The sequence below is a fragment of the Delphinus delphis genome, chromosome 16 (genome assembly GCF_949987515.2).
Source record: "Delphinus delphis chromosome 16, mDelDel1.2, whole genome shotgun sequence".
Classification (NCBI taxonomy): domain Eukaryota; kingdom Metazoa; phylum Chordata; class Mammalia; order Artiodactyla; family Delphinidae; genus Delphinus; species Delphinus delphis.
In genome coordinates, this window is record NC_082698.1 from 10,594,138 (window position 1) to 10,615,686 (window position 21,549).

Consider the following 21,549-nt stretch of genomic DNA (forward strand, 5'->3'; position numbering starts at 1 on the left):
AAAAGAATCGCAAATCACATGTTTATAGACCTTCTGGGAAAAAGCCAGAAGTCAAACCAATAGCATCTTAAGAAAAATGTTGACAATTTCAAACAAATATATTATTGTTCAAAATTTTAGAGAAATGAATTTTAACCTTATGTATTTAGTAGCAAATAGAAATTTGGTCCTCTCTGTAAAAGAAATCAGGTTAATCCCATTACCATGAAATTACTGTGACAGCAAGTTGAAACCCAGACCAATTTTTTTTATCTACAACATAAAAATATGCAATTTCAACCCAAAAGGCAAATCTTTAGTTTATAAAGACAATAGCCACGTTAAACACAATAAAACCAGGTTTAACATACAATTCTTAGCACATGAAGAAACTTATTATTAAACTATTAAGTGTGACTATATTATTAGTTAACAAAAACTAATAACAAAATGACATGCACAGGAAGAGCTTGAGATGGTCCAAGAAAAGACAAGGAGTCTGGTTTCAGCATTACACAGGGACTTTCCTCCTGACATTTTAGAGATGTACTCATGGTGTCAGGGTCTCTGTCATCTGGTGTCAGGTGAATGAGTTATCATTATGATTAAAAAAGATTAATAGAACAGAAAAAAAAGTATTTCAAGATGAGTATTTATACAATTTCATTTAGCCTCTTCCTCCTCTTAAAGCATTTTAAAGGAGAATAAAGGATTTTCTAGTAACCAGGAAACTTAAATATCTTAAAAATGTAAAATAGACATTAAGAATTAAAAAAAGAAGAGGTCCAATACTCACCAACAGCAAGCAATGGCTGATACATCTTGATATTTTTTGTGGTCAATGGTGGGCACATACGGATAGCAAACTGGGGTGAGGGCAGTCCTGAAAGCAGACCTGTTAGCAGGAATTTGAGTTGCACTTCCTGCAGCATGGAGCCTTTGGGATGTTCTTCCCCAGCAATTGCACTTTGCCCTGATTTGTAATAAAAAATACAAATATGTTAACTGTAACATACGCTGTTCTTAAAAATCTAAAGGAACTTTACAGTGGAAGTATACTCTTCAGGTCTAGAAGGTGTAATGTAGCACTCTAGTGCCTGTAGCTATACACCGAGTCTTACTTGGCTATGGGACTTAAACTGCATCATCTAATATCTCAAAGGATAGGTTACTCCAGAGTACTGCTATCCAGAATTCAGGGACCTGTGTCTTCTAAGAAACACCATTTTAGCCAAAGTTCCTGGTATTAGGGCACCCAAGGCAAATCAAGAGGACTAGGGTTAGAGAACAGTTTCTGTAGCATGAGATATTACAGAGCATTCCTGTCTTACTGCCTTTCTAAAGGGTTACTTTTCAATCTGATGCTCTTTAAAGTGCACATAAAATTGGTAATCACAAATAGCAGGTTCAAAGAACTCATTTAGATTTCAAATAAGAAATCTTAATGTGTCAATGTAATTACAACATTTAAGCTTTATAATTACATATTTTTATACAAATAAGTAAAATAAAATTTAAATACATACTTATAATTACTAATATATAAACCGTCACTAGTGATAGTTGTCTTAAATGGCATTATTTTTAGATACAGCATTCGTACTTAGGTATCAAATTTCAAACTAAAAAGATGATTCAAATAAAAACCATTCACAAAATGTGAATACAAAGTGTGCAACAAAATCAAAACCATTCACTAATAACGGTATAAAAATTTTCTTCCTTTAAAGCACTACTGAATACTGGGATAAAGTTGTCAAAAGTACATATCAGGAATATGTGTGAGTATATATATATGTACACACACACACACACACACACACACACACACACAGAGAAAGGGAAGAATGAAATAATTACTAGAAGTGGGTGACGGGATTCTAACTAAACCTTTTAAAGCTGTAAAGTTGTTTTAGTAATGATGTTATTGTAAAATCGGTAAGATATACAGAAAAAAAGGCCATCAGTTGAATCCAAATAAATGATCCCTTAGGATAAGCCATACAACTGGTATCAATCTTAGTAACAAAGATGGGGTCTAAAGGAATGGCAAGTTCTACAGGTAGGTACCATGTTTACCAACCCTTGCAGCTTGGAGTTCACTTCAGGAAACTGCCATATTTCTCTTCAAGCATCTTCCATGTGAGGTGATTCACAAAGTAGGGCAGATGATTCACAAAGTAGGGCAGATTAGGCCTTACTAAGCAGCAGCCTTTACCCAATGAATATAAATCAGGCCTCTGTATTTAACTGAATTGCTTTCAATTACCACTAAGTACATAGTGAATTTCAAATTAAAAGTTTAATTAAAAGTTTTAATTAAAATGTTTTCAAGTAACAAAGATTTATTTAATACTTTTAAATCAACAACACTGTCAAGAACTGCTATACAATCTGTATCATTTTGTCTCCTAAAAAATGTAAGTTATATCACTTAGATACCTAAACAGCATAAAATTACAAACTCCTACAGGCTTTGTATTACTGATTAGTTCTGTGCATGTGTGTTTGTAATTCTTTTCACTTTAATATTTTATATTAAGTGCAGACAAGGTCAATTAACTTGGAAAATTGTGTAACTAATAAAATAAATTTTGCAAAACAATTATGTGTCTAAACTTCCTCCTATGGATTTATGTCTAGAAGGTGAAAAGAATTTTAAGTATAAAAGTTAGTGTCCCTGAGCACAAGGATTCCACGGCTGGCAGGAATTGTGAGAATACCAGGGTCTGGAGAGGTCTTGCTTAGATTACGGTGAAGCAGCCGGGACTAGACGCCATGGCCAGGGAGACTGGGATGACTAGGTTCACACTTCCACTTATCGGCTGTGTAGTCCGGGGCAAGTTTTTTAATCCCCCTGGGTCTCAGTTCCCACATACATAAAATGGAAGTAATAATAATAATAGTACCTACTTTGCAGGGTTGTTGAGCTAATACTTAAAGAGAATTTGGCACAGTATTTAACATAGTATTAAGCACTCAATAAATGTCACCTCTGATTAAGAAGATTAATAAGTTAATGCTCTTTCTAGTATATCATGGATCTTTACAGCATTTAAACAAAAGAACCTAGTAAATAATATCCATTTTCAATTACACTGTGGGAGAACAAATAGTGATAAAGAAAATCCTTTATAAACCACTAGCCACAATTTTAAAAGAATTAGACGTCGGTACTGCTTGGCATATTTACAATTTCTAGTTGTATATATTTGAAACCACCAATCCTCATTCTTCCTTGAATATACAGTGGTCCTATAATAATTAACTTTGAAGCAATATATTATCTGCAAATAAATATTTGTTGAAGTAAGAATTCCCAACGTGAAAATAAGAAAATGTAAGTCAAAAAGTTAAGACGATTTTTTCTAATACTGCTCAGTTACTTTATTCCTTCAATAAATACTTATCACACATCTAGAATGCGCAAGGCCCTGGGCTGAGCGCTGGGGATGCAAAGCTGAATCAAGCACTGTCCCACCCTTGTGAAGCTTATAATTTACTGTAGGGAAAAAGACAAGTCAAATCACAACTACAATCAGCTGATGACTATTAGGGACCACATTAATCAGGCTTGGGAGGTTAAAGAAAGCAACACCTGAGCTGAATTTTGAATAAGTAGCAGAAAGGGAGAGGGAGGAAGAGTGTGTTCAATTCTGAGCTGAGGGAGCAGCGAGCATGGAGGAGGAGGTATGGTATTGCCCAGCAAGGGCTATATATGCAGCATCCAGATGCCTCATGCCATCTCTTTCCTTTAGATCAGAGTCCCTCACGAATGAACATTTTCTAATTCCAGCACTACAATAATAGTCTATACTACTTCAGGCACTCTTATGCTTAAGTATTTTATACCCCTCTGATTTATTTAGGAAAGAATAAGTCTACATTTTAGTTTTCTGAAGTATTAACTTTGACTTTACAATAACTGCAACCACTGACTATTAATTTTGCCCTTCAAAAAGTATACCTAACATAAAAGTGAGAGAAAAAAAAAGCAGTTTACCAATCATGTTATCTAAGGAGAGGTCTGGGAGTTTATTCTGTAGCACTCCTACAGGAATTCCACAGAAAGACACGGGTGAATATAAAGGTGACACGCCAGAACTACTGCAAAGACATAATAATTAGATGGTTCTTACATATTTAAAACATATTTAAAACCTGGTTCTTACATATTTAAAACCTGCATCACATGTTAGTAACTCAAAATACTAATTTTAGATCATAGTATTCTATCAATTTTTACAGTATTCATTAATCTAACCCATAGGTGAAATATCTCTAGCAGGTTTACATAATCTCCTAATAATCTAAAGTCTTAATTATCGATTTAAAAATATTTTTTTCAGAAAAAAGGTCCTGCTATTTTTATATGATTCTGGTAATCTAAAGAAAGGGGGAAACAAAGCAAAACAAAAAAGAGATCCTATTGGTTCATTTACCTGTTCCGTGAATTTCGATTACAAACAGCAGACTTCAGTTCCCATATCATAACCCTGCCATCACTCACTATGAGGGCAGCTGCATTCTCATTGACAGGACAACACACCATACTGAAGGGACGGACAGTTTTTGTCACCCTGATTGCATCACACTGGCTTCGTAAATCATAGGTAAGCTCCTGGACAGGATCTGGATCTTAACAGAGTATAGTTTTCTTTTAAATATTAGAGAGCAAACGTATCAATGTCACTGCTACTTGTTTTAATTTAAATAATACCTCAACCAAAAAGAATATCATCCCTTCACTAATGCAAAGTTTGTCAAAAATGGCTTCCCTGTTTACAATTACTAATTTCTTCAGGATATAAAGAAAATTTACTTAATGACCGTCTATACCAAGTTTAATTTCCAAAATAACAATTATTATCAAAATAGTCTATTTAATATTTTTAAAATAAAGGAAATTTTTTGAAAAAGGATCAACAGTAATATATGATTAAATAATTAACAGTGCACTTGTAGCCCAACATAATTTACTGTGGTCTACAATAAGCCTGAAAATAATTATACTTTATAAAAGATGTGAAAGTCACTTTCACCTTTACATAGTACATCATTCCATAAAAACATCAGTTTTGTTCTCCAGGATAAGATTGAAACTGACAACTGAATGCCCTGGAGACTTATTAACCTGTTACTTTACCATGGAAATCCTAAAGCAGAGAAGTCAAAGGGGTGTAATAATAAAGGTATATACAAGGTTGGACTTGTGCTAAAGAAATAATCACAAAAGATAACATCCACTTAGCTCATGGATATAATCAAGAAGGGATTACAAAATATTACTATCTTTGCAGCATACAAGAGGTGCACTGTTATAATACTCAGAGATTATCTTGGGCCTGGGTTTTTTTATGCCTCATGTTATAACCATATTCTACTTTCTTAAGGCAAGGATTATTATTAACTCCATGCTTTGGTAAGTATTTGCCACATGAAGCTTTATAAAATCATTCTGAAGAAAAATATAATTAACATTATTGTGAAATATAAACTCACCTGGTTCTTCATTTGAAGTGGTGAAAATACTATTGTAAGATCTTCGAACACGTAAGGTTATACAACCATTTTCATGTAGGCAAAATAAACCATCACGCTGAAAGCAGGGTATTACCTTTAAATAGATGATGTATTTGTTTTTAAAAACAATAGATTTTAAAAGTATATACGGTGAGATTCATAAACTCATATTTAGAGAATATGGGCGGAAAAAACCCCCAAACACAAAAATACACATATAATCCCCTAGTTTTAAAACTAAATGAACATTTAAAATATCCATCAATAATCCTAAAACAATCTGTCTTTATCCATGTAACTTAAATAGTTCAGTACATATCTTCAGATCAGTCAGAAGAATTTCTAGGGTTAAATCAAACCAATCTAAAGTGCAGAAAAATAAGGAATATAAAGTAACATTGTTAATCTTTAAATAAATAGAAAAAGAGAAAGTGAGACTAAGGACTTTTGCAAAATTATGGTTTTTCTCTATATAATTCATAATCAACTTGTGGTAATATAATTTATAAGTTGTAGATACCTGCAGAAATGGAACTCCTGTTCGTTCTATTGCAATCACACCCACTGTCTGATTCACCTCAAGGTCAAGGATTAAAATCTCTCGAGGATAGAGCAGCAACATGTGATTCCTTTTGGAAGGCAGGTATGCCAACTGAAGGCAATCATTGAGAGTCATGAATTCAGCACTGAAAAAAGTAAACATTTACTTCAGGCACCAAGAAATGAGTCAGACTCGCAAATGAATTTATTCATGAAACAGAAACAGACTGAGAGAAGCAGAAAACAAAATTATGGTTACCAAAGGGGGAAGGAGGTAGGGGAGGGGTAAATTAAGTGTTTGGGATTAGCAGACACAAACTACTATATATAAAACAGATAAACAACAAGGTCCTACTGTGTAGCACAGGGAACTAGATTCAATATCCTGTAATAAACTATAATGGAAAAGAATCTGAAAAAGAACATGTAATATAATACGTATAACTGAATCACTTTGCTGTACACCAGAAACTAACACAGCATTGTAAATTAACCATAATTCAATTTAAAAAAATGAGTCAGACTTTATTCATATCAGAAAAAGCTAAAAAAGAATTGAATTTTGTACTTTCCATATAATAACTGTCAATGAGAATGTACAACTGTTTCCTGAAATGACCAACACAGGCTAGCATCTAAAAATTAGATCTCTTCTTTGTGCCAAAATCCAAATTACGACAATGATACTGTATAGGTCGGATAGAGACATGTTTCTGAATATGTGAAAATGTAAAGTAAAGTAGTAAGTCTGTGGTATGAGATGGTCAGTGACAATACTATACGGCATTCTTAAGACAGTAGTTTTATTGTTATTTTGTAATTAGAAGTACTAGATAGACTGCTGAAATGAAGCCTCAGGACTAAAACATAAAGCACGTAGGGCAGTTAGGGCTAGGCAACTGGATCAGGAGTCACTGCACTCTCTGCATGGCTTGGGCAAGGAAGGCACTTCCTCTACTCCGCCTTCATTCACTTTTCAGCTGTCTTAAAGCTTTCTTGAAACAAAGCTTTGTACTTTATTCACTTACCACAGCATTTTCTTCTGTGTAAATAAAAGAGATGAAATGATATGAGGATTATAAAGACTGTTAGACTCAAAACTCATTTTAGTAAGTTGTGATTGTGGTATATATTTAATCACAACTTTATTTTATAATAAATTTATATTTAATATATTTCAGTAGGAATGGGCATACAATTATGTACCTTTTTTCTTACACAACAATTTTATTAAAAGGTTTTGAAACTTAAAATAGATTAGAGGACTAGAGACAGGGATGTGGACTGCATTAAAATCCTGGCTCTGCACTTCCTAGCTGGGTGAGCTTAAGTAGCATATTTAAAACAATGTGAAACTCAGCTTCCTCATTTATAATGTGGGCACAGTACTACTGCCCAGGATTGTAGCAAGATTATATGTAATAATGTATGTGAAAGTTCCCAGAGTAGTTCTATTTGAAGGGATAAATAATGCATTTCCCCAGTACTCAAGATGAACATATGATTCACATGACAGAAAATATAATGTATATAAATCATAACTTATAAAACTATGCAGGCAAAAAATAATTATGATACAGAATCAATGCAAAGTAAATAAAAAGTTCTCAAGATATTTAAGGAGTAATCTTAAATTATTTCAGCACAGGGTGAGGGATAAATTAGTGAATTTAATCAGCCTATGGTTTACTATATAAAAATTATATTTACATATAAATTCAGAATGTATTTGTAGAGCAATTTGTATTTTACATTCTTTAGGTAATTACCCACAAAGACTAGATAGAATAATCTTAGCATATTAAAAATAAAAGCTTTTAAAAAATGAATGCCAGGGCTTCCCTGGTGGCGCAGTGGTTGAGAGTCCGCCTGCTGATGCAGGGTACAGAGGTTCGTGCCCTGGTCCGGGAAGATCCCACATGCCGCGGAGCAGCTGGGCCCGTGAGCCATGGCTGCTGAGCCTGTGCGTCCGGAGCCTGTGCTCCGCAACGGAAGAGGCCACAACAGTGAGAGGCCCGTGTACCACGAGGAAAAAAAAAAAAAAGAATGCCAAAAAAACTACCAAAGCAATAAAAATATAAGAACTACCATATCACTAGGAAAATGACAGAAATCTATTTTTAATGCATAAAATTAGTTCTTTAAAATAAAATTGTACTCAGTTGAAATTTCTGAAATAAATAATAATAGCTAGCCTTTACCAAAAGAATGCTTATTGAGTATCAGACACTATGTTCAGTACTTAAGCTATTGCACCTATTAATCCTTACAACCCTAAGAAATCCTTTCAAACACTATCTTAGAGATTGGGAGAGTGAAATTTGAGCACGATTAAATTATACTTTGAGTCACAGAGCTACAGCTTCCCTTAGAATCTTGGCCCTTAACCAGTACAGGAAACATCTTTACATGCATGAGAAAAACACCTATATTTTATTGGCTAATGAGATTACACAGCATTTAAGTCAGGAAAATGTATTTAAAATGAAAATCCAGCTTTTGTCCCCCAATTTTTAATGTGTTCAATGGCCATAATTTTAGAATCTTTATCTCTTATTTTCAGAAGTCAAAACTTTTCATGTGTCAAAATCAATGGGGGACGTTTACCACATTACTGGAAACAAAGGAGCCACGTTAATGCTCAATCTCTTCGGGGAAGAAACAAAAAACATTTTTCCTCTTATAAATTCAAAACTACAAACAAGAAAGGGTAACATGAAGAAGAAAATTAATCTTAGTACATCTCCAAAAATGAGGTTTTCATGAATAGATTATAACTAGATAAATGTTGAATAAATAAATGAATGTTGCTGTTAGTTTTACACTTGTAACTTACCTAGGTTTCTCTTGCGTGATTAAGATTTTCACTTTATTAAGAGCCTTCTTGGCCCCTGTGGCTGCAGCCAGCTTGTTGTGAGCTGGGCTGGAGTGTGGGCTGGATATGTACACTTTTTTCCCAGGGCCTGAGGGTGGCTTGGATGGAGAGAAGTCTGAGATGAATACAATGCCCTCACTGGTGAGTACTGTATTGAGAGAAACAAAACTCTAATTAAAGTTTAATCAAGTATAGCATAGAGTTTTATTCCAATACAATTTTGAGAGCAAGGTAATGATAATTTTAATAATATAGAACTGGCAGTGTTATGCAGTCATAACATAACGGGAATGTTCTCCAAATTAAAGTGAAACTGGTGGTCCATTACAATTCATCAGAGGCCTCCAAGCTCAGCATTCCAAATTAATGTTTTAATTAAAAAGATACCAGAAGGTTACTGGCAGAAAGAACAAATGTTTGTTCTTCCAAATATATTCAGTGTATGGACTTTCATTAAAAACCTTTCCTCATTATATCCCATAACTTCAAAATCCAAAGACTTTCAGAATATAAAATTCACAGAAGAAATAAAAAATCCCATATGTAAGAGGCTCTGCATATCACACTTGGTAAGTTCAAATATTTGACTTGATGATACTAATTTTTCATCATTATCATGAGCTACTCAGTCTAAATATATTTTCCTTTTTCTTCTTGCGTATCAAATTGAACCTCGGGATGTGTAAAGAGTGTTCTTTTTCTCTTTACATCTAGAGTAAAATTAAAGTGCCAACAGCAGTTTACTAAGTGTACAGAAAATGGAAATATTCAAGGAGGCAGCACCACATTTAACAATATAAATTATGCCTTTTTATGAATGAAAAAATAATCCCCCTCAAAACGGGCTAATACTAATACATATCTGATTATAAAAGTCTTATCTATCCTGGCAATCAGCAAGGCTGCTTTAAACACAGGGAACAAAGCAGCATTCAAGAATCATGACAACCCCAGCACATTCAATGAGCAAATTAAAGATGTTAGGTCAACTGATGCTTTGAAATATATAGTACTTTCATCAACCGAATTACAGAGATGCAGTATATTAGCCGGAAGCCTTGTCTCCTTTCAGATTACAGAAGTCACCCTTCAAGGAGGTCCCAGTCATTCCCCTTCTTTTGTGATGCCCTCACTCCCTGGCGCTGCCAGCTAGGCCAGCCCTCCTCTGTGCTCCCACAGCACTGCATTTCACAGCAAACTAGTGAGTGAATGAGTGAGTGAGTGTACACATACGTTCATATACACACATTTATATATACGAAGGCTAAACACGTTGTATTGCAATTATTTATACAGCTGTGTTTCCCATTTTAATTTCTACTTGTCTGTCCTACTCTCCCTCCATCAACTCACACATACACCTACTCTCCCTCCATCAACTCACACATACACCTACTCTCCCTCCATCAACTCACACATACACACACCCCTCAATAAATGTTGGTGGATACATGTTAGAATTTTGAGTCATTCAAATCCAGGGAAAACATTCTTTACCATAGTTAATCCCCTTACCTCTTTCAAGTCGTTGATCAAATATCAAAATAAAACCTACTTTGACCACTTTATCTAATACAACAACTTGCCCACTCCCATTCCCCCACTCCCTTTACCTCCTGGCGTATAATAATAGCTCAAGAAATATCTGTTGGATAACTGAATAAAAAATATTTTCTACATAATTTAGTCACAAAAAAAATCTGTCTAGAATCTGATTTTTAGATCAGTAGCTCAGTAAAATATCAAAAGCACATTGGGAAAAACTGCCTCCACGAGAAAAAAATCCCTTGGGCTTGGTCATTTCCTGACATGCGTCTGTTTATGGCACTCAAAATACATGGCATGAATTAAAACAGTTTTTTAAAAAGGAAGAAATGAATTTGGCCACAGACTAAATGAAACCCTTGACTCAGGTTCTTTCGATGTTCCTAGAAAAAAATTTAATTAAGTCTGAATTAGAGTAACACAGCTACTCTCTCTTTCTCTGACTAATCTAATTTTGTTCACAAATTCCACACAGTGAAGGTCTGGCTTGCTGATTTAAATTTCTAACCATCATAGTATCTTTAATAAGAGCTGAAAATATATGAACTAGATGTGTTTCTCATTTTAACATTATAGGTGTATGAAGGGTGTGTGTGTGTGTGTGTGTAGCATTAACCATATATGTTACAAACACCTCAACTCATTTTCCACAAGAAACTAGTACTCACAAGTTAAATGTGAGGGATCAAAAGGATCAAAAGAAAAAGAAAGAATGTTATCTGCATAGCTCTTCTTCCAGAGTTTGGTGCCAGTATCTGCATTCCAGAGCACAATATAATTTGGCGGATGGATAGCAAGCAATAAATCTCGGGAAGCATCTTGATTCCATAACCACTGAACATCTGTAAAGACCAGAAAAATAAAGGCAAAATTCAGAAATCACCCACTTCAAATTACTTGTCTAATGTGTCCATGATATCTAGTTGTGTGTGTGTGTATGTGTGTGTGTGTTTACATAGTCCTTAAAATCTTAACTACCCCCCTTCAATGTTGCATATATGTGCCAGGATTGATAGGAAAAGCTAATATTATATAAAAACGAGCTGTCTGGACATTAGAATCTAGAGGTCAAAATTTCCAAGTAATCTGAAATATTACTTCAAAGAAAATACAAAGCAATTTACACTATTCATTATTTAAAACTTTATGTCAAAGACTGTCCTAGCCATGATCAATGTCAGGCTCTCCTAATGTTTTTGTGGAATTACTTAATGGGACTTTACAGAATTTCATGTTTTTCCATAACAATAAAGAGGATAAGGATCTAGTTCAATAGTACAGTAAGTACTTGATAAGTATTTTTTAAATAGTCATTTAAAAGATTCACTCAGTCAAGAGAGCCACTCAGTCAAAGCCTGAAGAGCCCAGGAATACTGTATTGATTATAGGTCAGTAACATAAGCAAGCAAACAAATGATCTATATGAAAATGAGGAAAAAACTGTATCTCTATTAAGAGAAAGTAAGCACTGAGGGCTAATTCAAAAGAGCGGTTCGGGCCAGCTTACTTATATTCTAGCTTACATTTACAAGACTGTTTACAGCAGCTTAATTTTTCTCATCATGCTCAACTGAGGGCAAGACTGAAATTAATGCATTTTACCAAAGCACAAATCAACTGAGCTTTGAGGAAATAAGCCCAGAAGCGTATTGATAAGGAAAAGAAAGCTAGATTCGGATCAGCAGAACAGGCTAAACACAATCAAGAGTTAACTGAGAAGTGATGAAATTAAACGAAAGGGAAAAACCAACCACTCTAAGAGTAAGTGTATTAATACAGACGCTTGGTAGAGTACAGACTTTCCTCACCCTGAATAGGCTTGGCATGCTCTTGGATCTCACACTGAGCTACTCCTGCTGCTACATCCCAAACGATGATCTTTCCATTGACATCAGCAGAAGCTAAGCGCAAGGAATATGGCGAGCCAATGTTATGGTGATAATTTTCCCTGGCCCATTTAACCTAGTATCAAGAAGAAATCAAATCAAGTAAATACTTGCACTGGATGAAACTATACACAATTTTCATAAAACGCCAACTGGAACCCAAACTCCATTCTACGCTTATATTATAAAAATAGGAAACTAGGGAACCCTCCTACACTATTGGTGGGAATATAAATTGGTACAGCCACTATGGAGAACAGTATGGAGGTTTCTTAAAAAACTAAAAATAGAACTACCATATGACCCAGCAATCCCACTCCTGGGCACATACCCGGAGAAAACCATAATTCAAAAAGATACATGCACCCCAATGTTCATTGAAGCACTATTTACAATAGGCAGGACATGAAAGCAAACTAAATGTCCCTCAATGGAGGAATGGATAAAAATGTGGTACATACCTACAATGGAATATTACTCATCCATAAAAAAGAACAAAATAATGCCATTTATAGCAACATGAATGGACCCAGACATTATCATACTGAGTAAAGTAAGTCAGGTACAGAAAGACAAATATCATATGATATTGCTTATATGCAGAATCTTTAAAAAAGGGTACAAATGAACGTATTTACAGAACAGAAGTAGAGTCGCGAATATAGTAAACAAATTTATGATTACCAAGGGATAAGGGCAGGGGAAGGGATAAATTGGGAGATTGGGATTGACATTTACACACTATTATATATAAAATAGATACCTAATAAGAACCTGCTGTACAGCACAGGGAACTCTACTTAATACTCTGTAATGGGCTATATGGGAAAAGAATCTAAAAAAAAAAAGTGGATATGTGTATATGTATAACTGATTCATTTTGCTGTACAGCAGAAACTAACACAACATTGTAAATCAACTATACTCCAATAAAAATTTTTAAAAAAGGAAACTAGCTTCCATCTTGAAAGTCAGAAATTTTTATTATTTATATTTTTTAAAAGTTGCAATTAAAATATTTTTGAAAATATCACAATGTTCCTGCCTTTAAAATATGAAAAACGATGCACAACCTTAGTAATATGGGGAATTCAGGTAAAAAACTCCAGAATACCATATCTTAAAATGGTATGATCATTGGTATATCATTTGATCACAGTAATAACCATAAAACCTAATTCTGACATAACATGTAAAATCCTAAACTGCTAAGCAGAATCTTTTCCTGCATTCTATTCTCCTAATTAAAAGGAGACAACTTACAGCTACAAAAACCTTGCAAAGGAAAAAACAAAAGCAAACAAAAACTCTGGCTATCCCTCTCATAAAATTGGAAAATAACGTTAACAGTTTTTTCCCTAAAAAACAAATTTGTGCATCACAGTTTTAGTAATATCATTAAGAATAGTTTTTTTAAAAAATAAACACAAGAATCCCAGCACAAAATCAAGAGATTAACTGAGCATCGAATACTGGCAGAGTAAGGAATAAAACACAGAGTCCTTACCCTGAGCCAAGGCCTTCCCTGGACACAACCTCCCCTCCCCTCTAGCTCAGCATCCTACTTGCTTACTTCAGAACATTTCCCACACAACACTTTTTAATTATTCTGTTTACTTTCTTTTGACCTATCACCAACCCTATCACCAATCTCATTCCATAGGGCAGGATCACCAAGGCCTCGCTCACATTTCTATCCCCCAGCCTTAACACAGTGCCTGCAGCTGACGTTCGAGTATGTGTTCAGTAAACTAACTTAACACCACAGACTCTTCAAATATATACCTATGTAGACACGTGTACACAGACACACAGATGTGTGTATTTGTAAGTAAGCACTCATAGAAAATGCTAGGTTAGGGAAGCATGCTAACCAATTCCAACAGCCTTCATGAAAAAGATGGAAACAAAAAGTTTTCTGATCTCCAGTGTTAAATAACCCTTAGGTTTCTACTCCAACACATCTTTTCCTCAGGCAAGAATTTTTTTAATAAAATGTGTGCGTAGCCATATATATATGCATATATGTTTGAATGTGTATATACGTATATTCACATGTATGAATGTATGTATACTCTCCCTCCTCATTATTTGCAGATTCTGTATTTGTGAATTTGCTTACTCGCTAAAATGTATTTGTGATTTTATTTGCGAAATCAGTATTCGCAGTGCTTTTGCAGTCATTCATGGACATGTGCAGGGTAGTGAAAAATCTGAGTCACTCAACATGCAACCGCATCCCAGCTGTGGTTGAATGAGGCACTCTTGTTCCAGTTCTCATAATGTAAACAAATGTCTTTTCTGAGGTCTATTAAGTACCACGTTTTTTGCATTTTTGTGCTTCTATGTTGACGATTTCACTGTTTACAATGGTCCTCAAGCGCAGCAGTGAAGTGCTCTCTAGTGCTCCTAACCACAAGAAGTGTGACGTGCCTTACAGAAAAAAGACACGTGAAATAACCTTTGTCCAGGCATGAATTATAGTGCTATCGGTCATGAGCTCAATGATAATAAATCAACAATATATAATGTCTTTTAACAGAAACACATAAAAAACAAGGTTATGTATCAATCAGTTGATGAAAATATTGTGACTAAAGGCTCACTCGGAACCACACCGTGTATTTCCCTGAGGAGCCATCAATGTTTCAGTATATGTTAACTCAGTGTTTGCAACAATTTTACAGAATAAAACTACCACGGATAAGAATTATTGTTGTGTGTGTCTGTGTGTGAGTGTGTAGTACTTGAATTCCATTTTTGTAAATGTCAAGCAGTGTACATATTTAAAAAAAAAATCAGACCTACTAGAGAATGGATTTGAGGACACGGGGAGGGAGAAGGGTAAGCTGGGACAAAGTGAGAGACTGGTAGTGTATATATGTCCATATATAATGTAAAATAGATAGCTAGTGGGAAGCAGCCACATAGCACAGGAGGATCAGCTCGGTGCTTTGTGACCACCTAGAGGGGTGGGATAGGGAGGGTGGGAGGGAGGGAGATGCAACAGGGAAGAGATATGGGGATATATGTATATGTATAACTGATTCACTTCGTTATAAAGCAGAAACTAACACACCATTGTAAAGCAATTATACTCCAATAAAAATGTTAAAAAAAAATCACCTAAACACAGCATATTCAAACTGCTGAAAATCAAGATAAGGAGATGAGATGAGAAAAGATACAACGCATACAGGGAAACAAAGACAAAAATTTCTCATTAAAAATTACCCAAGCTGGGAGATAGTGGAGTGATATCTCTAAAGCACTAAAAGAAAAAAAAGAAAAAGAAAAAAAAAAACTGGTGAAATAGTTTCTCAGCCAAATAAAAGCTGAAAGGATCAACCAATAGCAGATACGTGCCTCAAGGACTTAAAGGAAATTCTTCAGGCAAAAGGAATATGACGCCAGACTGAAACACAGATCTACACTAAGAAATGAAAACTCCAGAAATGCCAAAAAGACAGAAATGGTGTGGGGGGGGAGAATATATTTTTTCTCAAAAAAAAAAAAAAACCCAAAAAACAAAACAAAAAACCCCCCTATACCTAACATCAGAATTGAATGAATGCTTTCCTCCTAGGCTCAGGAATAAGACAAAAGTATCCTCCCTCCACTTCTATTCACTGTAGTAGAGGTCCTAGTCAACACAATAGCACAAAGGAAAAGAAATAAAAGACACCAGATTATCAGTGAAAAACCCAAACTGTCGTTATCTGAAGATAACATGATTGTCTATGTAAAAAAAAAAAAAAAAAATCACCCAAATTACCAGATCTAACAAGTTTAGCAAGATCACAAGATACATGTTAGTATTAAAAAAAACAAAATCACCTGGGGCTTCCCTGGGCGCAGTGGTTGAGAGTCCGCCTGCCGATGCAGGGGACACGGGCTCGTGCCCCGGTCCGGGAAGATCCCACATGCCACGGAGCGGCTGGGCCCGTAAGCCATGGCCGCGTCCGGAGCCTGTGCTCCGCAACGGGAGAGGCCACAACAGTGAGAGGCCCGCGTACCGCAAAAAAAATCACCCGTATTTTTCTCTACTTCACATTAAACAGAAAAATTAAGTCAAAATGGATCTGAAACTTAAATATAAGAGCTAAAACCATACATTCTTAGATGAAAACAAAGGTGTAAATCTTATTGACATTGGGAAGAGCAATGGTTCTTGGATACAGCAACAAAAGAAAAACATTATCCCTACATCAAAATTTAAAACTTTTGTGCTTCATAGGGCACTATCAAAAAAGTGAAAGAGAACTCACAGAATGAGGGAAAATATTTGCCAACCATATATCTGATAAGGGACTTGTACCTAGAATACATAGAGAACTCTTACAACTCCAAAATTTTTAAAAATACAATTTTAAAATGGGCAAAGGAATGAACAGACACTTCTCAAAGAAGATATACAAATGGCCAAAAAACACATGGAAAGATGCTAAACATCATTAGCCATCAGGGAAATGCAAACCAAAACCACAATGAGAACAACTTCATATCTGCTAGGATGGCTATAATCAAAAGGACATATAATAACAAGTGTTGTTCAGGATGAGGAGAAACTGGAGCCCTCCTACGCTGCTATAGGAATGTAAAATAGCGCAGCCTCTTTGGAAAATGGTCTGGCAGTTCCTCAAAAAGTTAAACATAGAGTTGCCATGAGTCAGCAATTCTAATCCTAGGCATATACCCAAGAGAAATGAAAACATAGGTTCACACAAACAGACTGTGTACAAATGTTCACAGCAGTATTATTCATAATACCTAAAAAGTGGGAAATACCCAAATGTCCATCAATAAATAAATGTTGTATATCATACAGTGGAATATTATTCAGCAATAAAAAGGAACAGAGTACTGACATATGCTACGGCATGGATGAGCCTTGAAAACATTATTCTAGGTGAGAGAAGCTAGGCACATATTGTATCGTCTCATTTATTTGAAATGTCTAGAACAGACAAATCTACAGGACAGAAAGTAGATTAGTGGCTGCCTAGGGATGAAAGGGACGGGGAAAAGGCATGGGTAGCAACTGCTAATGGGTACAGGGTTTCTTTTGGGGGTTATGAAACTGACTGTGGTGACAGCTACACAACTCTGTGGATATACTGAAAGCCAGGGAATTGTATGCTTTAAGTGGGTGAATTTAAATGGTATGACTATCTCAGTAAACCTGTTAACAATGAAAAAGACCCCAAATCTCTATCTCCAATTGTAACAACTCCCCTAAAATTTCAGATCAGTATAATTCAATTGCCCCAGGTGTCTCAGACTTTGCACGTTAAACACTTAAACTCACCGACTTCTCACACACTCACCTCATCAAAGCAACACTGCCATTCAACTACTCAAACAGAAACCCTGGAGTCATTCTATTCTGACTCTCCCTTAAGACTGTTTACTATAAAGGCTATCAAGTTTACCTCTTAGCTCCTAAATGGAACTCCTTCACGCCTCTGCTTTATTTTAGGCCCTAAGAATTTCCTGCCCAAATTACTGCAATTCTCCTAAATGATCCCACTGCCGTGTCTTCCCTTTTTCCAACAGATCCTCCACTGCTGCCAGAATGAGTTTTTCGAAAATGCAAATACGATCATATCAATCTCCTACTTAAAAATCCAGATTCCTTCATAATCTTACAAACCTTTTGGGGCAGGTGAATTTCTCCAGCTGCCTTCTTTCATCACTCCTACATGTGTATCCCATCTTTTAGCCATCCTTACACATATTACTTCCCTTTGTGTATATCCTCCCTTTTTCCTGCAGTGCACCTCTCCCAATTTTCACTTGGCCAACTACTGTTTACAGTCCCTAAAATGAAAAGACTTCTGAGACCCTCCTCTGGTCCCTAAAACGAGATGTCCTGTAGCTCCTTTGTCTTTCCACAGCATATTAGGCAGGTCTCACTTACCACACTGTATTTGTATGTTTTCTTTTCATTCTTCCTCGCTAGACAATGAATTGCTTGAGGGCTTTCATCTCTATATCCTTGGCACATGTTAGGTGCTCAAAATTGATGAGTGAATGAGTGGTCCAGTACATGATAGAATTAGTGTTTTCCACCAGCTTTGAAATGACCTAAGAACCAGCATTTTAGCTCATTCTAGCTCATCTGAGCCATACTAGCTCATCCTGATGTGACATTATATATGGAAATACTAGGCTGCCCCAAATAGAGTATCATACTTAAAACCTATTCAACATGTGTACATATGACTTACTGAGATTCTAACGATATTTAAAACTTTGGAATAGACAACATGTTATAGGGTCAAAGCGGGATCTGACTTACCTTGACAACATCAGCTTTATGTTTTTCTAAAACTTGAAGCGTCTGAGCAGTATTGGAATCAATCACTACCACCAGCGAATGACATCCATAAGCAATTAAACCTTGCCAGCCCCTAACAAAAAGTGTTAAAGTTTAAGTAAAAAGCAAAGCAAAGCAACTTCACTCTTGCCAAGAGGCAGCCTAAATAAGTGAGAAATCTAACTAACATGCACCACCATTAATAAAATTATTTAAGCCCAAAGGCTAGTATTTGACATTATACCATTTAAATAAAATGTCTAGTTTAGCTTTAAAAACGCTTGTTTAGTTTTTCTTTCAGATAAAAAAAGAAGGTTCTGAGAGACATGCACGTAGAGCCGTGAAGACGTATAAAGCAACTCCTGTCGTCTATTTGTCTTTGAGGGCATATACCTTGTCTTATTCAACTTTTAATACTGAGCATCCGCAAAGTGCGTGGGATCATGCCCCCCGGTATCTGTGATTAGCCCCGGTCCTTCCCACCAGATAAAAAAAGACAGTGAACAGGAGGTTTCGGTACTCTTGCCAACATTCCCAGTAGCCACAGCTACCGCAGTTTGCGTTATATCTGTCTAGTTGTTAATTTGCAGTGTCATTTTACAGTAAACCGATAAAGGTGAAATAAAGCGCCGGCGAGAGCACCGGAGCCTGGCACAGGATCCGGCACACTGTTGAATGAATAAAGGTAAGAAACAGGGATGAAAGAGAAAGAAGACAGAATGGGGACGAGAACGTGGTCAGGGGAATTGACATTGGGGAGAGAAGGCTGGAGACTGGAGACAGGTTCAGAGACGGGACTGGGAGGGTGAGGAAGGTGTGGGGAAAAGAGCAAAGAGAAACAGAGATGGTAGAACGAGGGCAAATATATCCACACAGGGAAAGTTCCCACGCAGGGCATTTACAGCTTTTATCGTAACAACAAAAATCCCGCATTTAAAGGAAAAACTCCAAGTGTGAGGGCGGCACCCAGTCTTTGCGAGGCCGAACTAAGCGGGGGGTGGGGGGAAGTGAAACCTCTTGTTTTGTCCCCTTCCCCTCACAAACTCCTGTCCGAGCCTGGCGGCCTCGGAGCCCCGCGCCCTCACCAGTCCACCGCCGCCTTGTTGTGGGCACTGAGGGCCCCGGTGAGGGTGCGCGCCGACACCTTAAAATTCACCGTGTAGGGTAACATCACTGCAGCTAAGGCCGGCCCTCGGCGCCGACCCGCAACCAGGAAGCGGCGGCCACTACGCTTCCGTTCCAAACAGAGTCCGGGTGGCTTCGTGGGCGCCGCAGTTTGGTTCCACAGCCCCCAGATACGGCTTCCTTCAGGTTCCGCCACGACTATGTTCCGGCTGCTTCAGGATGCCGCCGCTGTAGCGGTTCCGCAGCTCTGCGTAGGAGCCGGTGGTTCCCGGAAGAAAGAGGTGCTGACTCCGGTTACGTCCGGTCAGACTGGGACTGCGTAGACCTATGTGCCCTGGTGGAAATGGTGAAAAGCAGGAGCTAAAAGCCCCAATTAGCCTTGCTGCCTTGGATTAGTTCACTTAGGGCAACTACCAATGACAGGCACTGTTGTAGGCACGGAAGATGTGGTGATGAAGAAGACAAAGTCTCCGCCCTCATGGAGTTGATAGAATAAATGCATGTGTGAAGTTAATTGGATGAATGGAGAGAGTGAATGAGAAGAATGGCCGGAACAGAAAAAATTTGCAAATATGGAGAATACTCCATATCTGGCCTTGGAAATACTTAAAAAGCAACAACAAAATAGCGTTTCTCCTGAGGCCAATGCCCTTTGCCTGTGTCTGTTTGTTGGGGTAGCTTTTCGTTTGCCAGTTTCTCCTCTGCTGCTCTCCTTCAAGTCAGACTCAATGACTCCCTCCTCTGTACTCCACACTTTTTTTTAATCCTTTAACACTCGACACAATGATTTCTTTATAATTTTTGCAGCCTTCTGTCTCTCCCCAAATACATTGCTAGTTCCTTAATCAACAAAAGGAACAAAGATAATGGTAATTTTGTCATCATGGGTTGTTGTGTCCACCTTATCACTCTTATAAAACAGATTTCTCAAAGATTACCCACAACGTCCTCTTAGTTGTTAAAGTTAATGAATACATTTTGGCTTTTAGTTATTCTCTGGCTGCTTCCCTTCCCTTGCTGTCCTGCCTTCCCTGCCCCACATCCTTCCCTACTGATGATACTTTGGGGCTAGCAGAGATACCCATAACCGCAGATCTAAATATACCACTGCCTTATTAAAAATCATTGGTGCCTCCCGTGACAGAGATTGCTAATTGTCTCCCAGAATTTATTCCCCTCTTCTTCCTTAGGAACGTAACCACAAATTGTTTCCAGGCACATTATCACTCCATTAAATTAATACATACCCCAGCTTCCCTTACAACTAGATCAAGTCATAAGGCTAAATTCTAGCCAATGAGATGTAAATAGAAATGTGTAGTGACCTCTGAGAAACCACTCTTCTGTGCTGTTCTTCTGTGCTATTTCAATATTTATACCCTACATTATGGTTATCTGTAGATATGTTTGTCTAGCAAGGGAGACTAACACATTTTTAGGCAACTGTGTTATAGCAGAATAAATACACTCTAGTAGACTTAGAGCTCCTCTCAGAAAGGAGCCAAATCTCAATATTCCTTTCTCCCCAATGCCCAACACTCTTCCTGGTCCTCAATAAATGACTGATGGTGCAAGAGTTTTAAATGGTCTTAAGCATAAGGTCAACCAGGCATGAGGTGGCAGTAAGGAGTCAGTGCAGAAGCTCACAGATGGAGAAGGGGGCAGGGAACCCTCTTATAGTAAGAGGAATTAATTAGTTTGAATCTGTAAGCTGCCTTGAGGACATGAATGTTGAATATTCAGGGCAAGGATGGATG

At 36.8% G+C, this 21,549-nt stretch overlaps 1 protein-coding gene across 1 annotated transcript in view; it reads right to left on the reverse strand.

Moving 5' to 3' along the window:
* WDR11 (WD repeat domain 11) overlaps window positions 1-19,903 on the reverse strand; it is a 54,338-nt gene extending 34,435 nt beyond the window's left edge. Inside the window, exons 1-10 of the mRNA XM_060033947.1 lie at window positions 19,753-19,903; window positions 18,650-18,761; window positions 12,271-12,424; window positions 11,131-11,304; window positions 8,879-9,065; window positions 6,023-6,188; window positions 5,482-5,596; window positions 4,422-4,617; window positions 3,983-4,086; window positions 776-952 (exon numbers count right to left, since the gene is read on the reverse strand). Coding sequence (XP_059889930.1) covers window positions 776-952; window positions 3,983-4,086; window positions 4,422-4,617; window positions 5,482-5,596; window positions 6,023-6,188; window positions 8,879-9,065; window positions 11,131-11,304; window positions 12,271-12,424; window positions 18,650-18,761; window positions 19,753-19,838 — 1,471 coding nt within the window. The 5' untranslated portion in view covers window positions 19,839-19,903. The remainder of the gene's footprint in view (window positions 1-775; window positions 953-3,982; window positions 4,087-4,421; window positions 4,618-5,481; window positions 5,597-6,022; window positions 6,189-8,878; window positions 9,066-11,130; window positions 11,305-12,270; window positions 12,425-18,649; window positions 18,762-19,752) is intronic.
* Window positions 19,904-21,549: the final 1,646 nt, after the last annotated feature.